Source organism: Scophthalmus maximus, chromosome 14 (assembly GCF_022379125.1).
Source record: "Scophthalmus maximus strain ysfricsl-2021 chromosome 14, ASM2237912v1, whole genome shotgun sequence".
Lineage (NCBI taxonomy): Eukaryota > Metazoa > Chordata > Actinopteri > Pleuronectiformes > Scophthalmidae > Scophthalmus > Scophthalmus maximus.
In genome coordinates this window covers 15,883,507-15,910,467 of record NC_061528.1, presented here as the reverse complement: position 1 = coordinate 15,910,467, position 26,961 = coordinate 15,883,507, and the positions used below count along the sequence as shown (strand labels likewise).

Below are 26,961 nucleotides of genomic sequence, written 5' to 3'. Positions count from 1 at the left end.
AATACAGAAAAGAGGGAGATTGATATCCACCGCCAGGAGATCCTGGACTAAGCAATTACTCTGGGTTACAGATTAAATTCTTTAAAGTCTGTTCTTTGCCCTCGACATGGCAAGTCGACAAAACATGGCCGATTGGAGAATGACAGAGGGAATCCATCTCCCCCTCCATTAGGTCTGTATGGGAAAAGCGGCCAGCCACTGTGGGCTGTTTTATCCGGGTGCAGAGAGCAGCCAGGAGGATGATCCTTTTTTACCAGTCAGTCAAGAGGCTCCTGACCACACCGAGATAGCAGGTGGGCGAGGCTGAGGATTTGTTGGCGGTTCAAACAGCACCCTTTCTAATTCAAATCACTGATAATTGAGCCAGAAAAGATGGGCAGAGAGGAGATGCAAAAATGGCCCTCCAAAAATGATGAATCAGCTTGAGTTCACACAAGATGATGTTTACACCACTTCAAAGTCCAACTGCGTGACCTCAAATCTCACGTTGGGCCTGGCTTGGTCCAAGTATCAGTCAAAAATATTTAATAGTGCGAGAATTAGGCCGCTTGGGCTGGCTAACCAGCTGATCGTTCACTGTGCCCCGCTACTTCTGTCGATATTTCCATTCTCGTCTCTTTTGCACTCTGTGACTACGGAAGACGGTGTTACATTGTAGGTCTGGTTTGTTTTGGAGGTGTTCAGAGCTCAGCACTCAACCACTGCACGCGGAAAGCAGCAAAAGAGACATGGAGTGTGAACATGAGCTTGAAATTCATTTTTAGTAGACGTACGCAAGATTATTTGTTTGTCACGCAAAGAATGAAAAATAATCCTCTGACCCGGCTGTACATGTTTTATGCAAATTGGCCAATGTCAGCATGCATATACTAAACTCTGTTGGTGAGCATGTTAACAATGCTAACATTGTCATTATGACAGCATGCTATGGCTGCTTAGGAATACCCTGCTAAAAGAAAGAGCTGCCAACATGACTATGTAGTTTTTTTTGTTTGTCTTCTTTGTGGATTCACCAGCAGAGGGCGACTCCCTGGTTGCAAAACAAAGTCCGTTTCTACCAAGTTTATAAGAACGTGGCTATCCTCACTTGATTTATAATGTCAGCTAACATTTTCTGGATGGCATCTGACAAATAATCTTAGCTGAAGAATAGATACGGCTGAAGTGTGGCCCAACTGGAGGCCCAAGACAACAGCCCACAGCTAAGCCAGCACACCACTAATGCCAGACGTGGCTTATTACCAGTTTCCGGAAGTGGGCCAGAGTGGCTTATTTGGCACGGAATGATTTGTTTCCTGCCACTTCCGCACCATGCCAACCTTTCCGTCAGCTGCATGATAGACCAGGTAGCACGTGGTGACGGCTGCTCTGACTGTATATTAAAACGACACATAATTCATACAACACGCCGAGTACTCACATTCTCAAGGACACAGCGAGGAGTCAAGCAGTAAACATGAGGCAAGAAAAACCGTAGCCGTGAGTGAAACAAAATCCATGAACTTGTAATTGTTAAAAAATTCATAAACTGCAGCAAGGGTCTATGAACTACAGCAGTAAGTGAAGTCAAAGTCCAGAACTGTAAGTAAAAGTCCAGCAGCAGCTGTGCAAGAATTTTACTTCCTCGGGCCAGACGCCTCCCCCTGAGGGCACGTAGAGTCGACAGACAGCTGTCCATGTGGTCCAGAAAGAAGACAGTACTTGAAGAATTACTCTTCGCTGAAGTATCTTGATCTAAATACTCAAGGGAGGAGGCCTGCGCTGGCAACAGATCAGGAGTGGAGGACCTTCTGAAAAAGAATATAGTGTGTAATCAAAGTCCACTAACAGGCGACAGGAACCTCATTAACAGTTGTGCGTTTCATACAACATATGTCTGCTGCGCTGTAAGACAAGTCACACAAAATCAAGGAAAAGAACAGGTGGGTTACGAAATATTTGTTAGAAACCACTAATTGGCAGGTATGTTACACATGAATTCAAATCACACAGTGTTCACACATGCATAATACAGTTTGTTCATTTGAAAGCAATTTAGATGAATGCATTTTCCCAAATGCCATAAATTATTCCTTTGCCCAGGGACAGTTAATTCTGTATTTGGAAACATGCATCACTTTCACCTTAAGCTAGAAATCTGAGAGCATCCTCAACAGAGGCTGCTTCGTTTATAACACATCTTGCGTCAAGCAGGGGAAAAGTGCTTGTTCCGCTTTTCTTCGCTCCTAGGTTATAAAAACCTGATTGGCTTCCACCTGAGCAAACCAATCAAGCCTGCTCATTGGTTTCCTCTTGGACTTCAAGCTGGCCTTCTTTTATTTGGGGCCCTAAAACTGAGGAGTTCGTGCAGGGCTCACCCTCATTCACTGTGCTCCCAGCCTTAACCTGCCTGAGCTGCTGCTGCACTATCAGAGAAAAACTTACTGAGAATGAGAGAAGAAGGTATTAGCAGGGAGGCAGGACAATAGGTAAGTCGGGGCACCTTTCACATTTCACACGCAGTTAACTTAATGTGTAGAGACATTGGGTTTATTGGTTGGTGCCACCTCTGTGTTAGCTTTGGTGAGGTTCTTTTTTTTTTTTTGTCAAAGAGCAAGTCAGGTCTTTTGTGTGTGTTTTGTATTTTGTTTGTTCGTGTTTTCAGTTATGCCTTGTTTTGTTTTATTGATTTCATATTGTTTGGCACAACCGCTTCCCATCCCGTCCTCCTCCACCACATGTTGAGAACCTTTTATTAGATTCATGTTGAAATGAGTTGTAAAGAATTTCAACTCTGGCTCCTTCAGATTCTTTGGACGTCGTGTTATCGTCTGCGAGTCTCACCAAGGAGACTCGATGGGGCACTGGCTTTAATGAATCATCAGTGGTTGTGTTGTATTCCATTAAAATATCGATTAGATGCCATCACTGACAAATGAAATGGTGGAATGCCGGAATGGCATTGCTCTTTTTAATCAAACCACCTGCATTAAAAGCTATTGAGTGCAAATGATGAACTAATACAGCATAAAGCATATGATGTAAATATAGACTTGACTGTAATAAAACAAAAAGTCAGAGGCTTGCCTTCATCAGTCAGGTTACTGAAGTTGCACAGTGGAAATTACTTTAAGCCAGTGGGGAGCGTAAGTTTGCTTACCTCATCATTTAGTTTTGTAGCATACGCCCCAACAGGGCTCATCCAGATCTTAAACTGGGCATAACACTTAATTTTAAATGCACTCTTGCTAAAATAGTTGAACATAATGCATAGTGCTCTTAATGTGCAGCACTCAAATGGCAACCCACTTTGACGTCACCCATTGGTTTGTGAACGGCCGTTTTGAAGCCTGGAGTTTAACTGTTTGACCAGTGCCATCTTGGTTTTTTGAAACCTGACGTAGGAGCAGGGGGTGGGCCTGACTGAGAGCATGCTTTATAGTCTATTTTTCCTCTTTATGAGACGATAATTTACTAAATGAACATCGTGCTGTATTGAAGAAGACTTGAATCTAGCGGTTGAGACCATAAACTCCTCAGGAATACGTTTTCTGAGAGGTAAAGTAATTCTCCCGTAGACTTCTACAGAAAAATACTTTATGCCACTAGAAGAGTAGCCCTCTGATGGTCTCGGCTACAGGTGGGCACTTTGCCCTCCTATGTCAATCTTCATTAAGTTTTGTTTTTTTCAAAGATATTAACATAAATTTGAATTCAGTGCATAACAAATGTGTAACTGATTTCATTCATTACCTCTGTGTTGTAAACTCAGGGAAAGTTACACTCCCTCTAGTGGCTCATTTTAATTTTACAGGCTGTAGATTGTGCACGTCCTGTCAGAACCACAGAAGAAGATGTTAGACAGGAAGTTTTTAGTTGTTTGTCAGTTCAAGATCGGCCATTTTGAAGTCACAAAGCCTCGACAATCCATCGATTCTTTCGGATGGCACCATCTGTAAGTTTGACAGTATTTAAGTGTTTTATGTTCATATCGGGTTATTATTTTGAGGAGTTAGATATTTTGTTCTGCTTAGTATACAAGTCAACTGTCAGCTAAAGGTATACCTACCTTCCTAGCTACCTAAAGCAAATTTATATTGACTCTTTTTTATTTTCCTGCTTACCTGTAAATTACCTTGTTCCTGACGTCATATTTTATTCGTATTTTCACACAAATTAAAGCCTCGAAACTATAACACCTGCCTGTTCCTTGGAGGAAATAGTACGGTTAAGTGTTTAGCTGACTGTTGAACTGGACATCTTTCGGGTATAATGGTGGTATCCTCTGAGTGGCACAACTCGACATTGTTGTGCTGGAGTGCTCAATATCTGTCTCAGCCTCATCCTTCAGGACAACCTAAATATAGAAAAAGGAATGACGTGACCATTGAACAGACCAATGAAAACATGATAGCTGAGATGCGTGAAATTTCTTTGATTAGTTTGCCCACATCTTCCCCCATGCACACGCTGAGGCACCTTATCAGGAGCTCTCTTCTGGTATTGTGGTCCAGGCTGTCCCTGTCTTGTTGTGGAAGTATTTTTCTTCTGTAGTCATGGTGAGAATTAGAATTAACCGCAATAAAGTAACTATGCCACATGGAAGCACATGTGTCCACGAGATTGTAAAGCAGATGAATAGATTTCTGGCTGTTGGAACCAGAAATTCCATTCAATTGTGCTATTATCAGATTCAAACCCTGAACAACCGATAGCCATGATGGTCATTTTTAAAGATGCACAGTTTGCATGACTTTTTGACAATCTAAGACCAGTAGTTCTCTGTTGCGTTGCAACATTAGTGCATTGTCACATTTTGTCAATACTTAATTGCCCTTGACTACGATGGCAACATCAACTGGATGTTCATCTGCAGGCAGCAATAACCACAAGACTCTTCAGGTGTAAGAAACCCTGCTATACTATCACCACGGCAAACTTGTCTGCTTTCCCCAGTATCTTAAATACACGGACATGGTAACAATGCTTAATCATTCTGCAACAAAGTGATGGTTTGGTGTCCATGTTTGTCTTTTTCGTGCACAGTAAAAAACATTTCAGAACGTGGCCCCGGGAGGAGGTTCCTCCAGCTGAAAGCTGTTTATCGTCAGCACAGCATTTCGATCAGGGGAGACACAGTGAATACATAGAGATAATTGGTTATTATACAGAAGATGTAGGGATGGTAAATGTTTGGCCTGGAAAGTCTGTGGCGCCAAGACTCTAGAGGGAGATTTTAATCGAGGGGCTTCAGCACCGAGCAGCGGCATAATAAATTCCCCCATGGAGTCCCGCCACTGATGGCGGTAGTTGGAGACTTCTGATGAGGCTAATGAAGTGCTGAGGCAGATGAATCTGCAGAGACGCTGGTGGGGCACACATAAGAGCAGCATGTGCACATTAGAGAGAGAGAGAATCATATTTTTTTTAGACAAGACCAGGTCAAAACCTAGTGGATGGCTGGACTGTGGTCAATGTGAGAACACAGTTGAAAACTGTTGCGGAAACACGATACACCAGTTTGCATAATCATGACTTCATTGCTGCCAAAATTTGGCCATTCATTCATTCATTCACATTTGGGGGTGTAGCACACCATGGCCAATGGAGCCAAACTGATAGTGTGTGTGTGTGTGTGAGAGAGAGAGAGAGAGAGAGAGAGAGAGAGAAAAAGCAGGTATTTGAAGATCTTGTCCTCTTTTTTTTATCTTCAGCTGATGCCATCCAGCATCTTTTTAATATCTGGCATTGGTGTTGTCCTGCTGCTCGGCTCTAAGAGACGCGCAAGCGAGATTAAGATGGACAGCAGGTATGAGGTTTGTGGTGAGGAAGTCCCACCGCTGTCCTTACCACCTGCAAGCCAGCCTGTCAATCCACCATCCAATCCCATTAAATCCAGAGTAAAGCTTCTGCTGGCTGTCCATCGCCTTCACCCCAGGACCAGAGGAAAATTGAGCCAAACTTTTATTTTCACAAAGAATTATTCTTGAAAACATAAACACTGTGCAGTTTAAAATGGCTGTTTGCCATGTACTGCTGTCGCCATCTCCTCATAGTTGGCAAAAGGTAATCATAATGTTGAAGAATAGGATTATGTTCTACAGCCCAAATATGAAAGTCTGCCTTTTGAAGCAAAATGAGCTCAAACGCTTCAGTGCCAACCTGCAAAGGGATATTGTTATAAACCAAACAGCTCGTGGAAATAATTGTGGATTTATTGTGGAGTGGTTTCTTCGATACCCGATATGAACTAGATTACTGCTAGTTTGTCAAAGAAGGCACTTTTGTTTTGCTTCCCCTTTTTTTAGGGAATGGTACATGGTCAAGAACAGGCTCTCAGGTTCTGAAGCTTCTCTCTGAGTAGGTTACTAAACATGAAAACAGCAGGAGTCATCTGACAACTCGGTTATATTGGGCTTCTTCTTTGGCAGAGCAAATATAGCCACTGTAATTGACAGCACAGCACTGTAAAACAGGGAATTGAGCAGCACAAGCAGCAAGTTGAGGAGCACAGGTATGTGCTCAGTCGTATTATCACCTGTATTAAACTATGAATTGCATTAATGCATGACATTGTGACGAATTGTAAAATTCTTACATCTAGAATGTAGATGTTGCCTGTTGGTTGTGTATACAGAGAAAGCTTGGCAGGGCTGCTGTGCCGAGTTTCAGTTGCCAATGTGAAATCAGGCAACCCAGCAAAAGATTAGCATATTTTTCTTTCTTTTTTCTTTTTTTTGACAATTGATTTTGTAAGTGTGTTGAACATCTCCATTTTAAGAGTTTCGGGGGACATAATAAGATATCACAGGCACATTATAGTATTTTCTTCATAATATTATCAGACTATTTGTTTCTGCAGTACTGTTATGCAAGTATTATAGTACACAGCTCTGTGCAGATGGGTGAGAGTTAAAGATTTAAAAAAAGGTTATATCTCTGTCCTTGTTCTTCTGTGTGCACATCTCCACCGCAGCATGACAGGCATTTTCTCAAGAGCACTTGTTTATTCTCAATTGCACTTGTTGGGAGTGATTTGCCTGACTCCAGTCTGAACGAGAGAAAGAGGAGAAAAGGTAACGATAAAAAAGCTCAAGGTGTGTGGAGAAAGTTTGCCTAAAGGACAAACTGGCAATTCTCCTCCCTGGGTCATATTATTAACCTGCAGCAGGAACGCACAATGAGGGCTCATCTAATCTGAGCCTAATGACAATGCATTGTGCTGTGAAAACGCCTTCCGAAACCCTGGTAGCAGCACAATCGCAAATGTACAGTTCATGACAAAGAATATAACATTCATCCAACGATGGTTTTTGAGCCATCAGCCTTTTTTCAGATCACAGTTAATGCCGCATAAAGGGCGAACATGAGAGAGTGAGATGGGAACGGCGAGAGGAAAACCAGAGACATTGGCGACTCTTTCTGCAACTGTCCATCAATCACGGTAGGCCATTAGGGGAAGGGCGGTAAGCCACAACCACAAACTGTCAGGTTCTGTAAACGCAATCAACACAGCTCATGCAAGATTAACAACGGAGAGAGGGAGAGGACAACGCGGGGACAGCTAGGGAGGCCCAGAGTGCGAGCAGTCATCTACAGATAAAGACAATGAATGATCAGCCGTCTATGCCACTGCTGATGTAACACGGAGATCGTGCTCCCTCTCAAGCGTTCCTTTGACTGCCTTTCAAGCCTCACAGGGAATTTCATAAAGCAGACGGCGCCCGTCTACAGATGCATCCTAGCTGATAGCAACCATGCAATTCAACTGCAGGTTTTTTCGTGTCCCCTCTATGAACGTCTCCAAGGGGCAGATCTGCTGTGACCATAGAAACAAAGTCGGTGTTTGAGTTAAACCTCACTGAGCGAGAGAAGCGCAAGTTTTTTTTAATCTCTAAGCGGTTTACCTAATTTAAATAATTTAGTTTCTATGGCTTTTTATTACCTTATATTAGACTTAATACAGAATTTAGACCAAAAGAGTCAGATTTAATCAGATTGTCGGGGGGATTGGGATCAAGACCAGCAGCGATGTTAAGGCCACTACATGGCAAGAACATTGACTAAGAGCAGCATGACAGCAGCGTATATGAGGACTTCCTCAACTTGAGAGGAAAGTGGAGGAATCCAAAATACTGTAGGTTCAAAGCTTGCTCGCAGTTACAGCTGATTCCTCCTCTCATGTTGGACTTGGTCTAGACTGGATGCTACAGTGACTCACCGTCGCCTCTTGAGGTGCAATGTGGTATTACGTGATGGGACAGGCTCTAGAGCTACATGTAGCTGGTTGGCATGCTAACTTCAATATGTCTCTGCAGCTAGACGTCTTCGTCATAACATCAAAACTGTTATTTCTCGATATTCTGTTGATATTCTTAGTCAAAATATCACGTTTTATACCATATAAGACGCTAACATATTGCCCCTGTGAAGACCCTATATACACCCACTGCAACACCTGTAGGCCTATTGGTGTTGCTTGTTTCTTTCTTTTCTTATTTGGCCTGATCAGACCTCTGCGGGCTGTGGCCAGATGAAGTGATACCACCTGTGTGAGTTTGCAGGGTCTCTAGCAGAAAACATGTTGACATGAAAATAGTGGCTCAAATCTATTTGGTTGTTTCATCTTTGCAAGCTGACTCACTTGGCAAACTTTCTGGGACACTTGACTTGAATTGGAGTCCTTGCCAACATTAGTAGTAACACCGTTTCTACTGCTGGACAAGTCCATACATACAAATTGCAACGCTGTATCTCTAAGCAATAGCTCATCTGGCGTGTAAATCAGTTTAACATGAGTTCAGTTCACCTGCATGCATTGGCTAGGCTATTGTTTTGTCAGCATTCAGTAAGCTCCTAATGTTCTTTCTGTTGGATAGGACTGAAGTTACACTGGTACCAAACCACAATTTTGCTTTTCTAATCAGTACTGGTAATTGTAAAAAAAAAAAATCAAAGTGTGCAAGTTAGAATACAACAACACTGGATAATTTGTTCAGACTTACATCTCAGTTTACGGCAATAGCAGTCTAGTTTAAAAGGTATGGGTAAACACTCAGCAGCAGCGGCTGCTGCTGGACTACGACCAAAGTATGAATATTTTGAGAGGGGCCTCCCTTTAGCAACTGCTTGCTTTATTTTATTCATTGCTTACAGGCCTGGTAACTTTCCAGGATAATGGAAAGCTATATATACACACGCTGTCTCATTCTTGTCCTGTTGCCCATTTTGCTTCTTACCTACAACGTATGACACTCGTCGATGCAAGGGAAGATAGAGAGACGCAAGTGCGTATAGACATATATTTGTGTGTATAAATAAAATAAATATATTTGTAATCTATATGTTATATATATGTAATGTATATGTAATCTGCATAGATTGTAATATGCATAGATTTTTAAGGTAATACTCTTCCCACTGACTGAATGCCCTTTTCACTTTCTCCTTTGTCCCAGCCTATTGTAGCTTTTCTTACTTATTTATTTATTTTTCACTTAGGGCTGATAAGACTGCACATGACATCACAGAGTTTTGATAGCAAATTACAGAATTGATCTGGAGCTCAGCAGGCCGTTATCAGTGTAGGACCACAGTTGCATATCAATATATCAATATGCTCTGGCAAAGAAGAAAAAAGAACAGAAAAGTCCCAATAAAAAGATCCGTTGCTGCGGCACGTGGCTAATATTGTTCACAACGGGGCTGTTTCGATGTCAGTACCTGGAGCTCCGTGGAGGGGAAATTTCGAGATCGTTATTTTAATTTGATTATACGCACTGATCAGAGGAAGCCGATTTCTGACCCTTCCCCTTGGCATGATGAAAACCTGCAGTATAATGGATTATTTTCTGCTCCCAGTCACTTTACCTCCGAAGACCATCACCTCGTTTCGGCCTGTCTCTTCCTTTCTCTTCCTTTTTATCCCACGGCTTTACAGGTATGACAGACACAAAGCCGGAAGCAAACCAAATCTGCAACATATTGCTGTGCTGTTCCCCTCCAACAATAATAACTGTATTCGGTAACCTTGCTGGGACACTGTCTGCCGTTGCTCGTTGATAGGCAACTCTCTCTCTCTCTCCCTCTGCCTTTAGAACTTTCTTTCTCTTACAGCCCGTTGACTTGGAAAAGGCAATTAATATTCCTTTGCTGAGTAGAGGCTTTAGTCTTAGACTGATCACGTGGAGCACACTGGCTGCAACTCCCGCTCACCCCACGCTTACGACTCAGATAATTACCATGCTATTTGGATGTTGCTGTAGAGATGCACGTGTGTGCATGTGTGTGTTCCTGCCAGGGTGTTGGCCTGCTGCCACAACTTGTGAAAAGAGGCACCATGAAGTGGATCTGTCACTATGAGTTAGTGACACAGGGTGGCTACCGCCCAAGAAAAAAAAGGCACCGGACACTAAAAACTTCCTTCTTTTAGGTTGCGGTTGCTGTTTTTGAGCTACTAAACGCAGCAGCCCACATATTGTATCCGTGTCTTAGTTAATTACGGTGGATCTAATGGAAGGCTGTCATATTTCTGCAGTTAATGGGCTGGCCGAGGTGAAGGGCTTTCTGAAAGGTCAGCTGACTCACCACCGCTGCCGACCCTCCCTGCAGCGCTACCCACCCACACCTCTTAAATCTCAATCAGGAATGGGAAGAAGGGCCATTCATTAGGTCGGTACCCGGCGCCTCTTTCTTTCATCTCAGCCCTCAGGTGCCCACCACCACGACGCAACTGCTGCCCCTTCCTTTTGGATCCTTTTCCCCCTGTCTTCAGTGGAAACACACAGGTGGAAAGCCTGCTAGAGGTACAGTGAACTGCTATTGCACCCCTCTAGCTCACGTGCTCACACACACACACACACACACACACACATTGGAACCCCCTTGCCTCTCCTTTGCCGCCTCCCTCCTCCATGTAGAAACCATCACTTTATCCTTCAATGTCTCCTGCCTCAGTTTATTCATTTTTTTTTTGTTGTTGCTCTGCTGCCAATCAGTGAAGTAGTTCTCAAAAAGCTACTTGTGGCAGCAAAGAATGACAGTGAGCATGAATGTGTGTGAGGGCACGCTCGTTCGAGTGGATGAGCACGATCACTGTATGGGCAACAAAGCCTTGCACTGAAACTGAAGATGGCTTCAAGCACCTCCCCACCCCTGAGCCAGCGCTGCGATTGGGCTCATTATTCAGTAGGAGTGGGTTCCAGCTGTGAGAGGAAAGAGATGGTGTGTGTGTGTGTGTGTGTGTGTGTGTGTGTGTGTGTGTGTGTGTGTGTGTGTGTGTGTGTGTGTGTGTGTGTGTGTGTGTGTGTGTTTGTGTGTGTGTGTGTTTGTGTGTTGCGGCTCCTTCAACCCTGCTGTCCACTGGGAACCAGCACAAAATACTGGAAAAGAGAAAGACTTTAGCTGTCACATTAAGATGGACAGACAGTCCTTTTTATTTCTTTCTTTTTTTTGCCGATGGAGCGCCTAATGGTGAAGGAGCAGTGGTAACTGCTTACACGGCGAAGGTTCTATTTGTTGAACATAAGATCACCCTGAGAAAACTTTTCACTTGTCCTTTCTGGCTGGTAATTTTATAGTTTCATTGCTAATAGATTATGCAGTGCCCCCCCCCCCCCCCCCCCCCCAATTGTGAATGTGATGCACACATGAAGCAGCACGTAAATATAATTTCCATGCATCCCTAGATGGCAGTAGTAAGTTAGATTTCAGTGCATTGCCTGCCACAGAAAAGAGTGCCTTTGGATGTGTATGAACATGTGTCTGCTCGTTTGTTTCCCCTCGAGGTTGATGAAGTGTGTTGGTATAATTCCCCCCCCAAAAAAATACATTTAAACAAAAATGTAATAATGAAAGGTGAGAAAAACACAGTATCTTTCAAACCAGGTTTTTTCTCATTCATTCATTTTTTTTTGTTTTTCTTCACACAACGGCAATTAACTTGAAATTGCTTTGTTCAAATTGCTCCTGAAACAGCTCAGTGCAAAGAGCAGGAAATGGCATCACAGCTACTCTGAATGTGTGAGAATTAAATGTACCATGTTCACCTCCTATGTGTTGTGCAAGAAAATGTATTGAGGAACAATCGGTGCATATGGGATTAACGCGTTAACACTGGCTGTTGGTGGACTCACTGTACGTCAGCACAAACAAGTAATGCCTGAGTGGTATAAGTCACATCTAGACAAAAGTAGAGGAAACACAAAAGCAAACTATTGTTTCAATTGTGGCCGACTGACTGTGAATGACGGAAGGTTTTGACAGCAGTACGTCCCACTGAAACACATACGGATGGAACGGCTCTACCGTTGTGTTACCCTGACAAAAGAGCAACGGAGCTGCAGCTAAGTCTTAGCCCCCTTCAAAACATGCAAGTTACTTTCAGCGCGATGAGAGTGCAGTGATTCATGCAGCAAATGGGCTGTCATCCCACTGCTTGATTAACAAGCACAGAGACCCCAGGGAGCACCCGTGGGTCCTCATCACTTTATGGCCCCGGCGGAAGGACTGCGCTCACCCTCGGAAAAAAGACAGAACCAGCCACCGTTTGATGCAACCCCTGCTTTCTGACTAATAACTGTCAAGAGGAACAAAACAGGCGTCCAACCAGTCTGCCGGGCCGATCTTAGCTCGTTCCTCATTTTCTAAAATTGCCTCTGCAAAAGGGGGGGGGGGCCATCTCCCGCAAACGCTGCTGGAAAGAATGCTGAGGCTATAAGCTGAGGCGAAAGCCACAGCAACGGTGTTATTAGCCGGATAATGAGGATGCAACTATGACAGGGTCAAGCGGAGTCAATGGCTGCGGCTAATTTTAGAGAACGGCGCCGCCATCCGAAGCAAAGGGTATCTAAGTGCAGCCAAATGCAGTGCAAGAAGTGGCATGCTGAGTAGCAGTCATCATGTCAGTCAGCGGGAGGAGGCGCAAGGGCAGAAAATTACCCGCAGAGCGTTGCTGCACACAGATGTTTGACCCCGAGGTAACGCGGGGGGTGTGCGCTGTGCGGCCGCGTAGCCGCGTGTCAGTATGTACTCTTGACAGGCCGACGGGCCCGCTTCCATTCCTGCATGTCACGACCTGCACCGCAAGTGAGTGACACGCAACGCATGAGCAGCCTATTAGGCTTGGCCCAGCCTCTGCCATTCAGGAGTAGCGACTGCCCCTCGCTCCTGATTCCCTCTGACACCTCTGCACTGAAGCCAGGCCTGCTGGACCACGGTGAGTGTTAATGCTATTGACAGGTGCAGGGCCTTCTTTGTGCACGGCAGCACTCAAAATTCACCAATTTGGCGGTTGAATCTGAGCTGCTGTGATTGTGCAGAGGTGGATGACCTCTGACCTTTTTTCCTAATGAAGGGTAAAGGTGAAAAGATAGGCGCACCACATTCACAGCTTGCACAGCTCTAGTGTAGGAGCACGTGAAGGATTCGGGAACTACAGTGAGTGGAGCTCTTTACAATGGTCGGGAAGAATTGAAGCATTTCAATCACAATCCAGCCAGTGTGATTTGCGATGGAGAAATGCAGTGTCCTCTCAGTATTGGAAGGAAAAAATTTAAATGAAAGCCCATTTTTTTTGAGAGAGAGAGAGAAAAGAGTGCAATCCCGGCGGAAAATAAGAGATGCTCCGTGAGAAATGTGAAGGACCCCCTCATTCTCCGCGACAACCCGATGATAAAACATGACAGATTGTTCCGCATGAAAGTTATGCATGTTGCCATCTCATCTGCGATACATTTCTCTGTCACCTTAAACAGTGTTTCGCCTAATGAATTCATACACGGCGTGACAGGACACGCCTGCTCGCATTTGAGTAGCACTGAAGGCTTCGGTTTCATCAGCGGATGGTTAAATGTGTTGCGGCATCACGTGCAGTTAGCGAGCACATTTAAAGAGGAGGACATATGAACAGCAACTAAGTTTACAGCAATGCAGCGCTCAATTTCTGCCTGCCATTAGGTCCAGAGATTTATCTTAACAGAGACGGTGCTCACTGACTTCCTTAGAGCGCGACCTCGCCTATTTGTGTTCGCTCTTTTATTTGCAATCGGGATTCTCTCATCGCTAAAAGCATAACGCAACGTGAAGTAAATGAATGAAGATAGCGAATCCACAGAGGCTGGATTGTAGTATCCCGCGGCTATAGGCGGTCCGCTGTGTGAGCAATCTTCACAATGCCGTTGCCATTTACTTGCCTTTTACCCATGAGACTCTTGGAAACCTTGGAAAGCAGCTGGCAAATCTCACCTCGAAGGTCCATTCGGTAGCTGTCACACCAGGTGAGTTAGCAGGAGCTCTGATGGAATGCGAAATGTTCAGTTTTTAAAAATAATACATGTATATTTTCACATGTTGGCTTTTGGTTATAATGCTTTTCCTCTTGAGTGTGAGGGGGTAATTCTTGAATGACTGTATTTGACGAATGTTTGGTCAGCTGCTGATTCCAAGGTCACGGATGAACTTTGAAACTCAATGTGAAAAGCATGACTGCAAATATGTAGCGTATTTGCATTTGTTTGCAGTCATTCTGACTACATTTTGTTTTAAACTTAGGGTCCATTGTAACTATACCTACAAAACACCACAGTGCATGAGAACATACCAACAAACATGTGCTGTAGCTAAATAAACTGACTAACTCCTCCAGTAAAAACAATGCATCTCTGCACTTGACTTCAGTCAGTGTTGTTCAGAACATTGCCATCATTTCCATATCCTTCCCCTGTTTCATTCAGTGCACTCGCCTTCTTCTCCTACCAATCCTGCGCAGTGCGATGCCGTCCTGCTTTTTTTTCTGAAGTTCTCCCACACTCTGCTCAGAGGCTGCATCCATACCAAACAATAGAAAACATTATGCTGCCGATTTCTCTCTAATGTCAGCCAGTGCCCTGGCAGACACTATATGCCGTCGGTAGCACGGTAAGAACAATCCACAGTGCACGGGCCTTTTATCCACAAACCAGAATAACAATTTTGTCTGTGGCATTGAAAGAGTCCGGGAGATTTTCATTTTGCGGCCTTGGGACGTCACAAAGGACACTGGAAAGACGGTTTCAGAGGTGAACCAGAGTCGACAGACATCGGTGTCTGTGCTGGTATGACGGACGAAATGGCTCCACAGTGGGGTATAAACTCTGTGACCTCAGCCTTGGCTCCAACATAGAGCCACTTAAAATGCTTTTGCAGTTCAGTACTTCTTAGCCGTCATGAGGAATTATGAAGAAACGTGCACACATACGGTATATGCACACGTGCTCAATGCATAGTTCCGACAGACACAGAACGCAGTGGTTGACCGAGGGATCGAGTTTATCTCAGCTGCCGCCATCTGTTAAGTCACGGGGCTTTCAAGTTTAAAAAAGAACTTTTCCCCCTGTAAAAAACCCCAAAAAGAACCACACAGGGGCCAACGACGGCAGCAAACTTATTATGCCAACTGAATGGCATGAAATGCTTGGAAGCCTACAAAATGATGGCCTGCCCTCGTGGGTGTGCAGTCACTCAACGGACAGCTGGCGAATGCAGCCAAAGAGCCGTCAGAAGACAGCGGCAACGGCAGCGTCTGAGGAAGACGAGGGGTCCAGTCGGGCGTCCCTGCTGATCTGGAGCCGTCCATGCAATAACGCCCGACCGTGGCCTTCTTTCTCGGCGCGGTCGGGCGGGTGACACTTTGAGGTTGTCCTTGAAGACGAGTGTACACAAGTGCTCAGCGGCTTCTAATGTCACATTTTCACCCTTTGGCGTTCGCTAAGATTTACCGACTGCAATCTCATTTTTTTACAGGGTGTGTGGGGTTTTGTGTGTGTGTGTGTGTGTGTGTGTGTGTGTGTGTGTGTGTGGGGGGGGGGGGGGTTTGTGTGTGTGTGTGTGTGTGTGTGTGTGTGTGTGTGTTTCTATACACTGTGGGCTACTCGACTCCTACTGGAGACAATAGTGTGAGGGCTGAGATTACTCATTGTTCATCCTCTGACTTTTTCCTTCTTTTTGAAGACCCTCCTCTGGACCCCCCCCCCCCCCCCCCCCCCCCCCCCGCACCAGGACCTCAGACACCCACTCCACTGACTGTATCCCGCTAACCTTTCCGTCGAGCTGCGCCAACCTCGACTGCGTTCAATCATTGAGAAAAACGACGACGGTGGGGGGTGGGGGGCCGGGGGACGACGTACGCGCTCTGTATCCCTCTCCGTCCACACTCCCACCCCGCCTTCCCCATCCCTCCCGCCTGCTGTCTCCGGTGCGTCTGTTGGCCGTGCGGAGCGGCGGTGTGTGCATGTGCCGTGGAGCCGGGGGCGCGCTGCACTGCTCTCTGCGCACTGGACATCCACCGAACAGCCTTTCCAACCGGGCGGTGTTGGCGAGGGCGGCGGAGGAGGGGGGGGGAGACTGGACCCGGACCAGGACCCGGACCAGGAGCAGGAGCAGGAGCAGGAGGAGCACCGCCGTGGCTTCTTTCAGCCCGCTCTCCGGAAACATGTCCGATTTCCTTCTGCTCGCCTTTCTAGCCCTGTTCTCGGGATTATGTCCGCGCGCCGAGCGCTCGACGGCGTCGGACGAGGAGAGAGGTAAGGAGGAACCGGGGCCGCCTGGAATGCGCAGTCCGGCGAAACTTGGCACGGCGGGCCGTCCTCCGGTGATGAGGACGGCCGCCGAATGTTGCGTTGCAGCCGCTGCTGGATGTCGAGCCTCGGCTTTTTTTTTGGATGATGGAGAGTTGATCATCCGAATTTTCCTCCGTCACTCGGTTCTGTATCCTCAGTGGGATGCCTCAATTGGAAGTGCGCATCTTTTCTGTGTGTGTGTGTGTGTGTTGCCGTCATTCAGACTGTTAAAGATGTTGAATTATTTGCGTCCTGGATAATAATAATAACAACAACAACAAACAAAAATATCACAAATAGCCACGCCACCCACACACTAAGTAATTCAACTTGCCCGGTGCCATTTTTGGCGCAGCTCCGCGCGTTTCGTGCGTCAGGGAACATTTCTCGGGGGGCTTCACTTCGGGGAGCCGGGAGAGATTCGGTGGGTCGGCGACACCCCCACAGTGCAGCAGGTGAAAACCCATCCCTGTGCCAAAGTGCGTTCTGTCGCTCCCCACGAGCCGAGCCTCTGGACTGAGCTGTGCGCAGTCCAACTCTACGTGTCGCAGCCCGTCCTACAGTGATGTCGGCACAGTCTGTGCAGCAGCACGTGGATTGTTGCATGTCGTGTGAATCGTTCCCGTTCGGAATTACAGGAGGGATCCGCGTCCATGCCGAGTGTCGACGGTTCCTTCTGTGTGTAGGTGTCGTGAATACGGGGATCGCCGAGGGCTGAAGCTCGCCTCGCCCGCCAGGCTATCACCGTTTGCAGAAGAAGATGTTTCAAGCACATCTTCGATAACAGCCTTGTTCACAGGGGGCTGCATGTTCAAAGTATATCTCAGGTGCCAGTCCCATGACCGCATGGATCCTTAATGTGGGACAAATTATGAGGATACTTAATTACAATGGAAGTGGGCATTTTTGCACCAACTAGTTATAGCCATGTTTGCAATAAGTTTTTTTCTATCCCACCTTTTAATTCTCTCAGGGCTCACACTTGCATATATAGACAAGCTGAATGAGAGGTATTGAGTATACATGTGTTTCAAAGTAGCCTAAAAAAGACATGCTTTTGTGAAACAGAATATACCTGTATGCAATGAGCCCTTGCCTCGGTGCCACAGTCCCCCCCCGCCGAGTTCTTATCTCAGCAGTGACTGACAGGCTTGTTGTGAGACCGTCCCAAATGTCACCAAATAAGCCCCCCACACCGCTATAACCCCCTCACATCACAGCAGGGAAAAACAGGGACCTCGGAGTGTGCGTGGCAATCGCACGAGCCAAGGAGAGAACTCTCTTTACCTGTCTTTGAGCATGAAATGAAAAGGTGAATTTGTCTCTTGAGACCCCCTTTTTGCCCCGAGAGGTGGTGGTGGTGGTGCTGTGTGTGTGTGTGTGTGTGTCTGTGTGTGTGTGTCAGTGTTTGTCAGCATTGCAGCACTCAGCTTATAGCTTGAACCAAAGTGAAGAATTATGTCAGATCATATTGTCTCCTTTGGGCTACTTGAGCAATATTTAAATTGTTCACATCTTGAACAGTTAAGGTGATACAAAAAGCTGCACACACACACACACACACACACACACACACACACACACACACACACACCGATCTAAAAGTATATGCATCTCTGTCCAAACACCGATTCCTTTCTGCTTCTCCTGCTCCTCTTCTGTTGTGGACAGCTGATGAATGAAAGCTCTCGTAGCCGGGTCTAATTGGATGGTAATGATAATAGCATTTCTTATTTCTTCCAACACCAGAGCTGGTTGTTAGCTTAATTAGTTTGAAATTAATTTGCTCTGTGGTGGTGGCGGTGGCGGCGGCGGCGGCGGCGGCGGCGTTGTTGCAACGTTGAATGCCAAGTAGTGAGTCCGTGGGTTCTCTCCGCACGACGCCGAAGCATTCCCAGAGCCCATTCATAGGACGGCGTGTCGCTGGCAAACGCCTCCGCTGTGTTCCTCTTCCTTATCACTGGTGTCCATCTAGCATTGAGCGGGCTGACCTGTCCGAGCCGGCGTGGCAGCGACACTGCTGATGTGACGAAAAACGACAGGCTTGAAAAGTTTAGACACACCACTGTGCTGCCGTCCGGGTTTAAATGAAAGTACCCTTGATCTCAGGCGGCGACCTCGGTGCCAGATAAGCATCATCTAGTACAAACAGCTCAAGGTTGTTTGCAATGTATACCTCATTTAAAAGATGATAGTGTAGTGGAAGACACAGATAGGTCCATGCACTAATGCAGCGGAGGCTGCCTTCAGAAGCTAATTTAATGAGATCGTGAGATAATGTCGCTGAAGTGCATGTGAGTGCCTCTTTTCTAGTGTGCATATGTCCTGCACGGGGAATCTACACATTGGAGAAGTCCTGCAGTGTGTGTGGGCAATATCTGCAATCAGTCTATTGATTTTCTTAATATTAATTGACCAATTTTTTGTCTCACTTTACATTTAAAAACAGTCACAGCCTGTTTAAGGTGTCTTAAAACAGTCCTGAATTCTTTTTTAACATCCAAAAAGTACACATTAAGTTTAACTGACAGTATAACAACAATGCATGGCTCAAAACACACGTTTGTACATTTAAGATAACAAAATAATGAAATAAAATAACCATAAAAAGGTATTTTACCATTCAATGAAATGGAAAACTAAAAAAAGGTGATTGGTTCAATATTGCACCTTTATTGTAAGGAAAGTGATTTTTGTTTTGTTTGTGGAACCAATTGCATTGTTTGTTTGGTATGAGGAAAAAAAAACATTAATTGATATTCTAAACATGGATTATGCAAAGAGATGTATGCAAAAAAAAAAAAAATCAATCCGAGACCAAGGTTAAATAGCATGAAATATAACAAAAAGGTTAACATGAATATTGAGAAACCTTCTGTGTGATAAACCTTGATCTGGAGCCGCTTTATTCCAGTCAGAGCCGCAGCAAAATATCATTTGTGATATCTGCACAGAGCCGAGGTTGGTACGAGGCCTTGTGCGAACTTGATGTGCCAGACCTCTGACATGCATGCTCCCGAAGCGCATGGCCCAACAACACACAAAGTTAGTTAAAGTTCAAGTTGAAGGGCACAGAGTAGAATTGCAGATAGAAGACAGTGTTCCAATTGAAGGTGAATGAACAACATCAATAAAATCTAGAATGGCTCTCAGTAGACTGCATACCGGCGCCGAGGCCCAACAGTCCGCTTTAATTATATCACCACAGCACCAAATTACACACACTCATAGAGGGATGGTTTTTTATTTTTCTTCAAGATCCATGCCTCAATCCACCCCTTTGTCCAGATCCGTACCAAAATGTAATGGGTTCTTTCTTGGCCCATGTCCCATCCCTCGCATGCTGTCGGTGATACAGCAAGGGGCTTCATGCTACAACTGAGGGATCTGGGCATTAATAAACTCTGACGTCTCCACAGTGACTATCTATAACTCTGCTTCCTTAGTGCTGCAGAGTTAAGTAAATGCTCGTCCCACTTAATGTCACCATTGTGTCCTTACCCATGTAATAGATAGCCTTGAAGTCGGAAATTGGTCACTAAATAGCAGCTGGACATGATTAATTGCAACCCAAATGGAGATTATGTAAATCACTTGCCTTTCACAACACTAAACCCAAAAATTCTCACTGATTTCAGATTTGGTCCCGAGGTCTCTTTGAGAAGTTTCACCCTGCACAGAGTTTGTTGTTGCATGAGGAACAGGATGTTGGTTTTTACAGGAGAACTGCTGGGTAGTGACTAACGGTTGACCTTCAAAGGTTGGACCGAAGTCTGTTTTCATAGCTGTTTAACGTCTTTTTTTCCGAAAAGCATTAACAAAAAATGAGCTTGGCAGCTGCGCGGGCTGCCTCTGTAGCTCAATTTTCTGCCCGCATCCTTTTCTGACATGGCAGCAAATGTGCCCACCTCGGCAAAAGGTGATCCTCAGGACGGAAGGTGGCCCACAACCCCCCCCAGCTGTACCCTGTGTTCACCCGGTGGTTGAAGAAACCGCATGTAGATCCTTGTCGAGGCGGTTGGGAAAAGAGTAAATGAGGTGAATACAGGGGACTGGATGAAGAGGCGAGGGGGGTCGGTCTGAATAGAAGGTGATGCAGTCAGCACTGGAGGTAAAACCCGGCGGTGGAAAACCTGTGGAGCGAGCACTGACTGCTGTTTTCATTGGCGTTAATACCACATGAACTGTACTTCAGGTGTTTTTTAATTGAGTGTTACCTCACAAGTGGGTTTTGGCTGGTAAACCAGACGTGTCATCGGAAAAGCCCGTCAGCTGGTTACATGCGGAGACTGTCAGCTTCAGTTCTTATATGAGCATATCACGCACTCATAACACACCTCAATGTATAGTTCTTTAGCTCCATAGTTACTTTACACATCAGACTAGTGATTACAAGTTTTGTCTGAAGCTGCAGTTTTTTGCAGGATTGCATTCAGTCTTATAAAAGCTCTGAAAGGCATTAAAGTAGCGGACACATTCATCCAGTGATGTCAGCTAAATGCTGCTGCCATTGAGCTCTTACATCTATCTCAGGGCAGAGGTGAAGCGTGGCCTCGGGCTACAGGAGGGCAGCAGTGAACCGGCCCCACCACGCATCTCATCTTAGTGTGCGGGACGATGCAGCTCCCTCCTGTAGAACTAAGTCATAGTGTGAAGCCATTGGATTTTGATAGTGTCACCTCTCACGGTCTTAATGGGCTGCAATTGAATCAGCAATGGATTTTCTCCAGTCGTGAAAGCTATTGGCTGTAAATTGACTTTGTGGCATTGATTGCCAATGGAAGGAGGAGCAACTTTTTTGACCCACATGATCTATTTGTGTTGATGTTCTTGGCAGACTTAATTACGTCGGTGGCATGGGGGTTTCATATTAGATTTTTCTGAAACGATACATAATTTAAAATGTGAATAATGAATCAGTAATATCCACTTGGTTTCGCTCCTTCTGCAGGACCTGAACCCTGTAGCTGGGCTCAGCTGTGTACTGAAATGTCTGCCTGATTAAAAAAAAAAAGTGTGGGTAAATAATGATTTGAGGAAAGCACATTTTATGGCCAAATATGCTAATGAAAATAGGGCTTATAAGGGCAACTAATGAGTAGAGTATGGGGTCACTATTGGGTGATGGATTAAAATAGAGTGCATCATATCATTAAATACAAGTGGACATGCGATGCACCTTGTGAAAGGGATAAATCCGTGGTTATGCACAAGAGAGACCAACGGCTGAAACACAACAAGTTTGCAGCGGCTGCGTGTGAAAAGTGGGACCTGAGTCGAGCGAGCATCTTTTTCCGGACGTGTCCCGAAGTCGGGAAAAGAGCCTCCATCCCGGGCTGAGAGTCTGCCTGTTGGTTGAAGGGGAGATGTCCCGCGCTCCGTGCACAGCGTGTGCAGACGTTGTTCTGTAGATGACAGTGGTGGGTCTCACATAGTTCCTCCATCCGGCCCAGACTGACCTACGAGGCCGGCAACTGTAGCCCTCTCTTTCTTTCTTTAGCTCTTGACCAGTTAGTTGACGTGTGCACAGTGGTACACGGATGTTTTCCTGCAGAGGTTGTGCTGCCACGGGCACAGGCGGTGTTGAGCACTGTTCAAATAATGCAATTCACTCAACGGTACGATTTAAGCTTACACTCGCCTTTTTCTTTCTCTGATGCCTGTTTTCTACCGTTGCCCCGAAGGACGGAGCTTCTGTGATTGATTAGCCGAATGCTTGGCACACTATTAGCTGACCTGAATCATTTTTGCGTAGGTGTTTTCCTATTGTTCTATAATTCAGCGAAGTCCCTGGAGTGACAAGATGACACCGACAATGTGTTAGTGTTATAAGCTGTCAGAGGTAACGTGATAAAGTGTGTTGTTAATTTACAAAGAGTTAAGGGGCTGTCCTTTTCCCACGAGTGTGTGTGTCGAGCCAGCGTGATGGTGATATGGTCGCCATCTTTTAAGGGGATGTCAAATCACCCTGCATGAAGAAGTTGCTCATTGTTTTCTGAAAAAAAGCTGTTATATTTCTTGGCACACTCGTTTCCAAGTACTAAATTGGCAATATGGAGATCCCCTGGTCAATTTATGAGTTTGAATGCAGTAAGCATCTTGCTGACTGATACTTTAGGATTTGATTCATCACTTTTCCTGAGTGGAGAACATTACCTGCTTGTGTCCATACCAGACACAGCGGAATTTAATTTAGAGGGAATACAGTGGAGATGGATTCTCTGCTTGTGTAGCAGCTTTACTTTGCGATTGAAAGTGATCAGCTCAGTGAAATTTTACAGGGGAGGAAGAAAATGAAGGCATGGTTTTTAAAAGGACGATTTTGCTGAATGGCGGGCCAGATCTGAAATGATTGGCTGACGAAATAAATTGTGGACAAAAGGCAGTTCCTCAGGGGAACTGGATATTGCCAGCGGACCGCGACCAATCAGCAGGTCAGGAGTGCTGGTGTCAAGCCCCGCGTGGCAACGGTGGTGGCCAGAGGGCCAGAGTGAGGGCTGCTGAAGCCTGGCCTGGGACTCTCTCTCCCAGCTGCCACCTGGCACGGGCCGAGGGCTCAGCACCCCGTCATGCAGACTTGGCTCAGAAAACCAGAACAGGGGAGGGATTCATCCGTCCCCCAACGAGCTTCATTCAGCAGACAGACCTAAGGCCAGTTGGTGATGCTGCGCTGTGTCCTTCTTGAAAGAGAAATTGGTGCGCGGAGTAATTAAGGAATATTTAGCCATCGACGTGTTTCCCTTTAAACATACACCTCCGTAATCATCCATAATTTCCTTTATGGATTTAAAAATGAAATGCGTATGCGTTAACAGCAAACCACAGAAGTGGAGGGCCTCTGCCCGATTAGTTTTTCCAGTCAGCCTCACAGCCCATTGCCTTTTAAAGATCTCAAATATATGTCAGCCATTAAACAGAAGATGAATACGCAGAATGAAATGATCTTTTGAAAAGATTCAGGGCAGTGTATTGTGCAATATATTTATACGAGGCGCACTGCATTAATGGAGTCTTTGTGTACTTATCGGTTTACCGAACTTTCTGTTGCATTTGCAGTTCATACGGTGTGCCACGCACATGAAAACGGGAGTGCAAAACACAAATTACGCTTGTGTTAAATGAGCGCCTGCGCCCTGTCTGTGTTGTGGCTGCCTTCCCCTGGCAGAGCTCACTGTCATGCACCCTTAGATGCAGGTTAGAAGGGGGGAATTATTGGCATCATTTTCATGCCTGTTCGCGAAGCAACGAGTGGCTGCATCATCTGTGCGGTCAGTTTAATGTCAACTGCTTTGAATTTCCGGGCTGCACTAAGAACATCTGACAGTCTCAACATTTCAATATATCAATTTAGCGGAGTGAGTCGAAGTGCACCGCATGGCCGAGCCTGACGGTGCACCAAAAGAGGTTTTAGGGCTTAAAATATTTGTGAGATTGCCACTAAGGATGAATAATTGAATGCACTTTGATGGCAAAGTGCATGTAGAGAAAAATCAAGGAAAGAACTGCAGTGCCGCCCCTACCTACACCTGCAGCAAGAACACAATTCACTCTCAACAGCTGCGATACCGTTGGCCCGCGAGGACTGAGTTCAGTCCTGTGCTAGCACCATCACTGAGTTACTTTGTGTTAAAATTAGATTGCCAAATACATCACCACCAGCTGTCATCAATCTGATTCAGTATGATTCCCTAACATGGTTCCGAGCTGCTATTGATCTCTGGTCCCCCACCGCCCTCGCTCCTCGCACAGTGTTGGATTGGGAGTCCTATTAACTGCGCTCCCATCAATCACAGCTCACCCATGTTTGTTTGTAGAAGTCTTTGATACGATTAGAGCGGCGCTCTCGTGCTCATGCCTTGTGGTTTTCTCCCGTTCTCTTTTCTGGCGTCGGCTGATTTCAAATGTGTGAAGTTTTTCCATTTTTTTCTTTTTTCTTTTTTGCTTCAGCGATGTGCTTCAGCGCTCTCTGCTGTAGCGGAGACCAGAGATTAAGAACTCGGGCCTCAAACATGTTGACCGTCGCAGGCATCTCTCACTGCTCCGTGCCTGATAGCGGCCACTTGTTCCTCAGACGGCCCTTGCCAAGAACAAAATACCCCGAGAAATAAGAGAACCACTGTGGGCTTACTGAGATTTAATATGCTTCTCTTTCGAGAGAACGTTTCTGTGATTGTGTCTGTGGCCTTGTGCATGGCAACAATTGAAGTGACTGCATTTTTTTCATTTTTTTGGTCAAAGAATGCTTGGGATTTTTTTTCTTCTAACATTTCTAAATTTTTTCTCCTTCATGGTTGTTCTGCCGGCTTTTTCATGAATAAACCTCGGCCACCCATACTTTTTATCAAGCTGCGCCATACCTGATTGATTTAAATAAAATTCCTTAAAAGGAATTCTCCCAGGGAGCCAAACAAACCCAGCAATAAGGGTGGGAAAGATTTGCACGCAGAGAGCTGCGCCGGCACGATTATTCTACATTTTGAAAACGGATTCCATTTTTCAGTGAAATTACCATTTCCTGCCAACAAGAGGCAACACAGGACAGGTAGTATTTGGGTGGAAGTGGTACATTGGTACTGAAGTGAAAAGATGAACACTGAAAAGTTAAGGACGGCCATTATTTTTGCTGGCAAAACAACAACAACAAAGACAACAATCTTCAAAAACCACAGCAGAGATGGTGGGTATTTTTCCAAAATTAAAAAAAAAAAAGATTTTTAATTTGAAGTGGCTCAGTTAGTCCTCAAATATCATAGTCAAGTAATTTCACCATGTGAGGGCTCACGGGTTCTTCAGTGTTCAATTGTTCACAGAAAAAAGATTGGTAGACTAGTTATTGCTGTAAGTGTTTGTCCATCATCATGCATTGTTTTTCGTTCACTATATACCAGCATGTATTGGTATGTAAAAAGCAGGGGAAAAAAAGCAGGGAAACACATGGAGGTACCTCATTGTCACAGGCTTACACCCAGACAATCACATTCACACTGCGATTCACACCTAGGCACAATGTAGGGTGCTGCTTCACCAGCCCTCCATATATATATGGTCTTTGTAGGAAAACCACTTGGAATATGTGGAAAAGCATTCAGAGTTCACACAATACGAGCCGGGGCCCTTTTTCTTCTGCGAGATGACAGGGCTAACCGCTAAGAGCCCGTCCCATTCCGCCTCCACAATCTGTGTGAAATACTTTAGGAAGAATATAGACCCGAGTGAAATTCACACAACAAAACTAAACTGTCTGTGTGGAAAAAGTCTGCAAATATCCGTATATGCACGTGTATATATGTGTATATATGTGTGTATGTGTGTGTTCACACATGAAGTCTTGCGTGCTGCGATAAATGTGAAAATGGGGTTGGAGATAAGGTATGGCTGTCGATAGGTGTAAATTGAACTTCCCGCAGCAGGCGGTGGCCATTTGTTTAGAAAAGGATTCAAGTGAAGCAGCTGGATGGCGTTCAACTATTGGAAATACATCAGCTCGCAGTCACTGTCATCATTAGATGACAGCGAAAAATTACCACCTGAGGTCATGACGAGATGTAATAAGCCCCTACTGTGTTGGAGCAAAGGAGTTTGTTGGGCAGTGGGGACCTGTGCCCCCCCCCTATGTTTTGTAAAGGTATCCACTGACTTGGTTGACGGAACATCTGCTGAGTTGATCCTTTCGAAAATGCAAACAGACACGATCATTTTACGACGGCAGCGATCATGCCGAGTGCGGCTCCCTTCAAGCATATTTAACTTCTGAGGCGGGGGGGGCAATTGTGTGCAGCTTGGTCAAACATAATTTGAATATACAATATACATAAATTAAAAGTTTGACTCGGTTTTATGTAATCCAATAAGTGCAGGCTGATTTGTGTCAAGCTGGGGCACTCCTGAGGTAAATACCGTAGACGACTGCATTGTCTCATCACACTACGTACAGGGTTGTTATTATTTTAATACGCACTCTCTTGTCTAACTCCCTCCCTCATCTCTCTCACACTCTGCTCCTCTTTTCATCCCTGCCCAAGGAATAAACAGCCTTTGGTGGATAAATATCAGCGGCGTCGTTCTTGTGATGTTGGGTGGGGACAAAGGAACAAAAGGCAGCACAAACTGGCGCCGTTCAAGGTATTTTTTGGGGGACAAAGGTGCACTGTATCAATGTAAAGCCTTTGTAATCTGTTCCTCCACGACGAGGTGAAGTTTATGTTCATGTGCGATAAGCACGGGCACTTGTTCAAAACAACAGATTGCGCGAGGGCTGCTGGGTGACATAGGTGTGGTAATGGGTGTTGTTCCATGTTTGCCTGCTTCTGAAGTAACACTTTGAAAAGAACCCACAATTGATGAACAAACAGCATTCACCGAAGAGCTTTTCTGTTTGCGAAAAGAA

The 26,961-nt window shown here is 45.3% G+C and overlaps 1 protein-coding gene across 1 annotated transcript in view; it reads left to right on the top strand.

Moving 5' to 3' along the window:
- The first annotated feature begins 16,170 nt into the window (after window positions 1-16,170).
- The window catches only part of lrp1bb (low density lipoprotein receptor-related protein 1Bb), a 222,588-nt gene continuing 211,797 nt past the window's right edge, over window positions 16,171-26,961 (top strand). Inside the window, exon 1 of the mRNA XM_047337429.1 lies at window positions 16,171-16,538. Within this exon, the coding sequence (XP_047193385.1) occupies window positions 16,247-16,538 (292 nt within the window). The 5' untranslated portion in view covers window positions 16,171-16,246. The remainder of the gene's footprint in view (window positions 16,539-26,961) is intronic.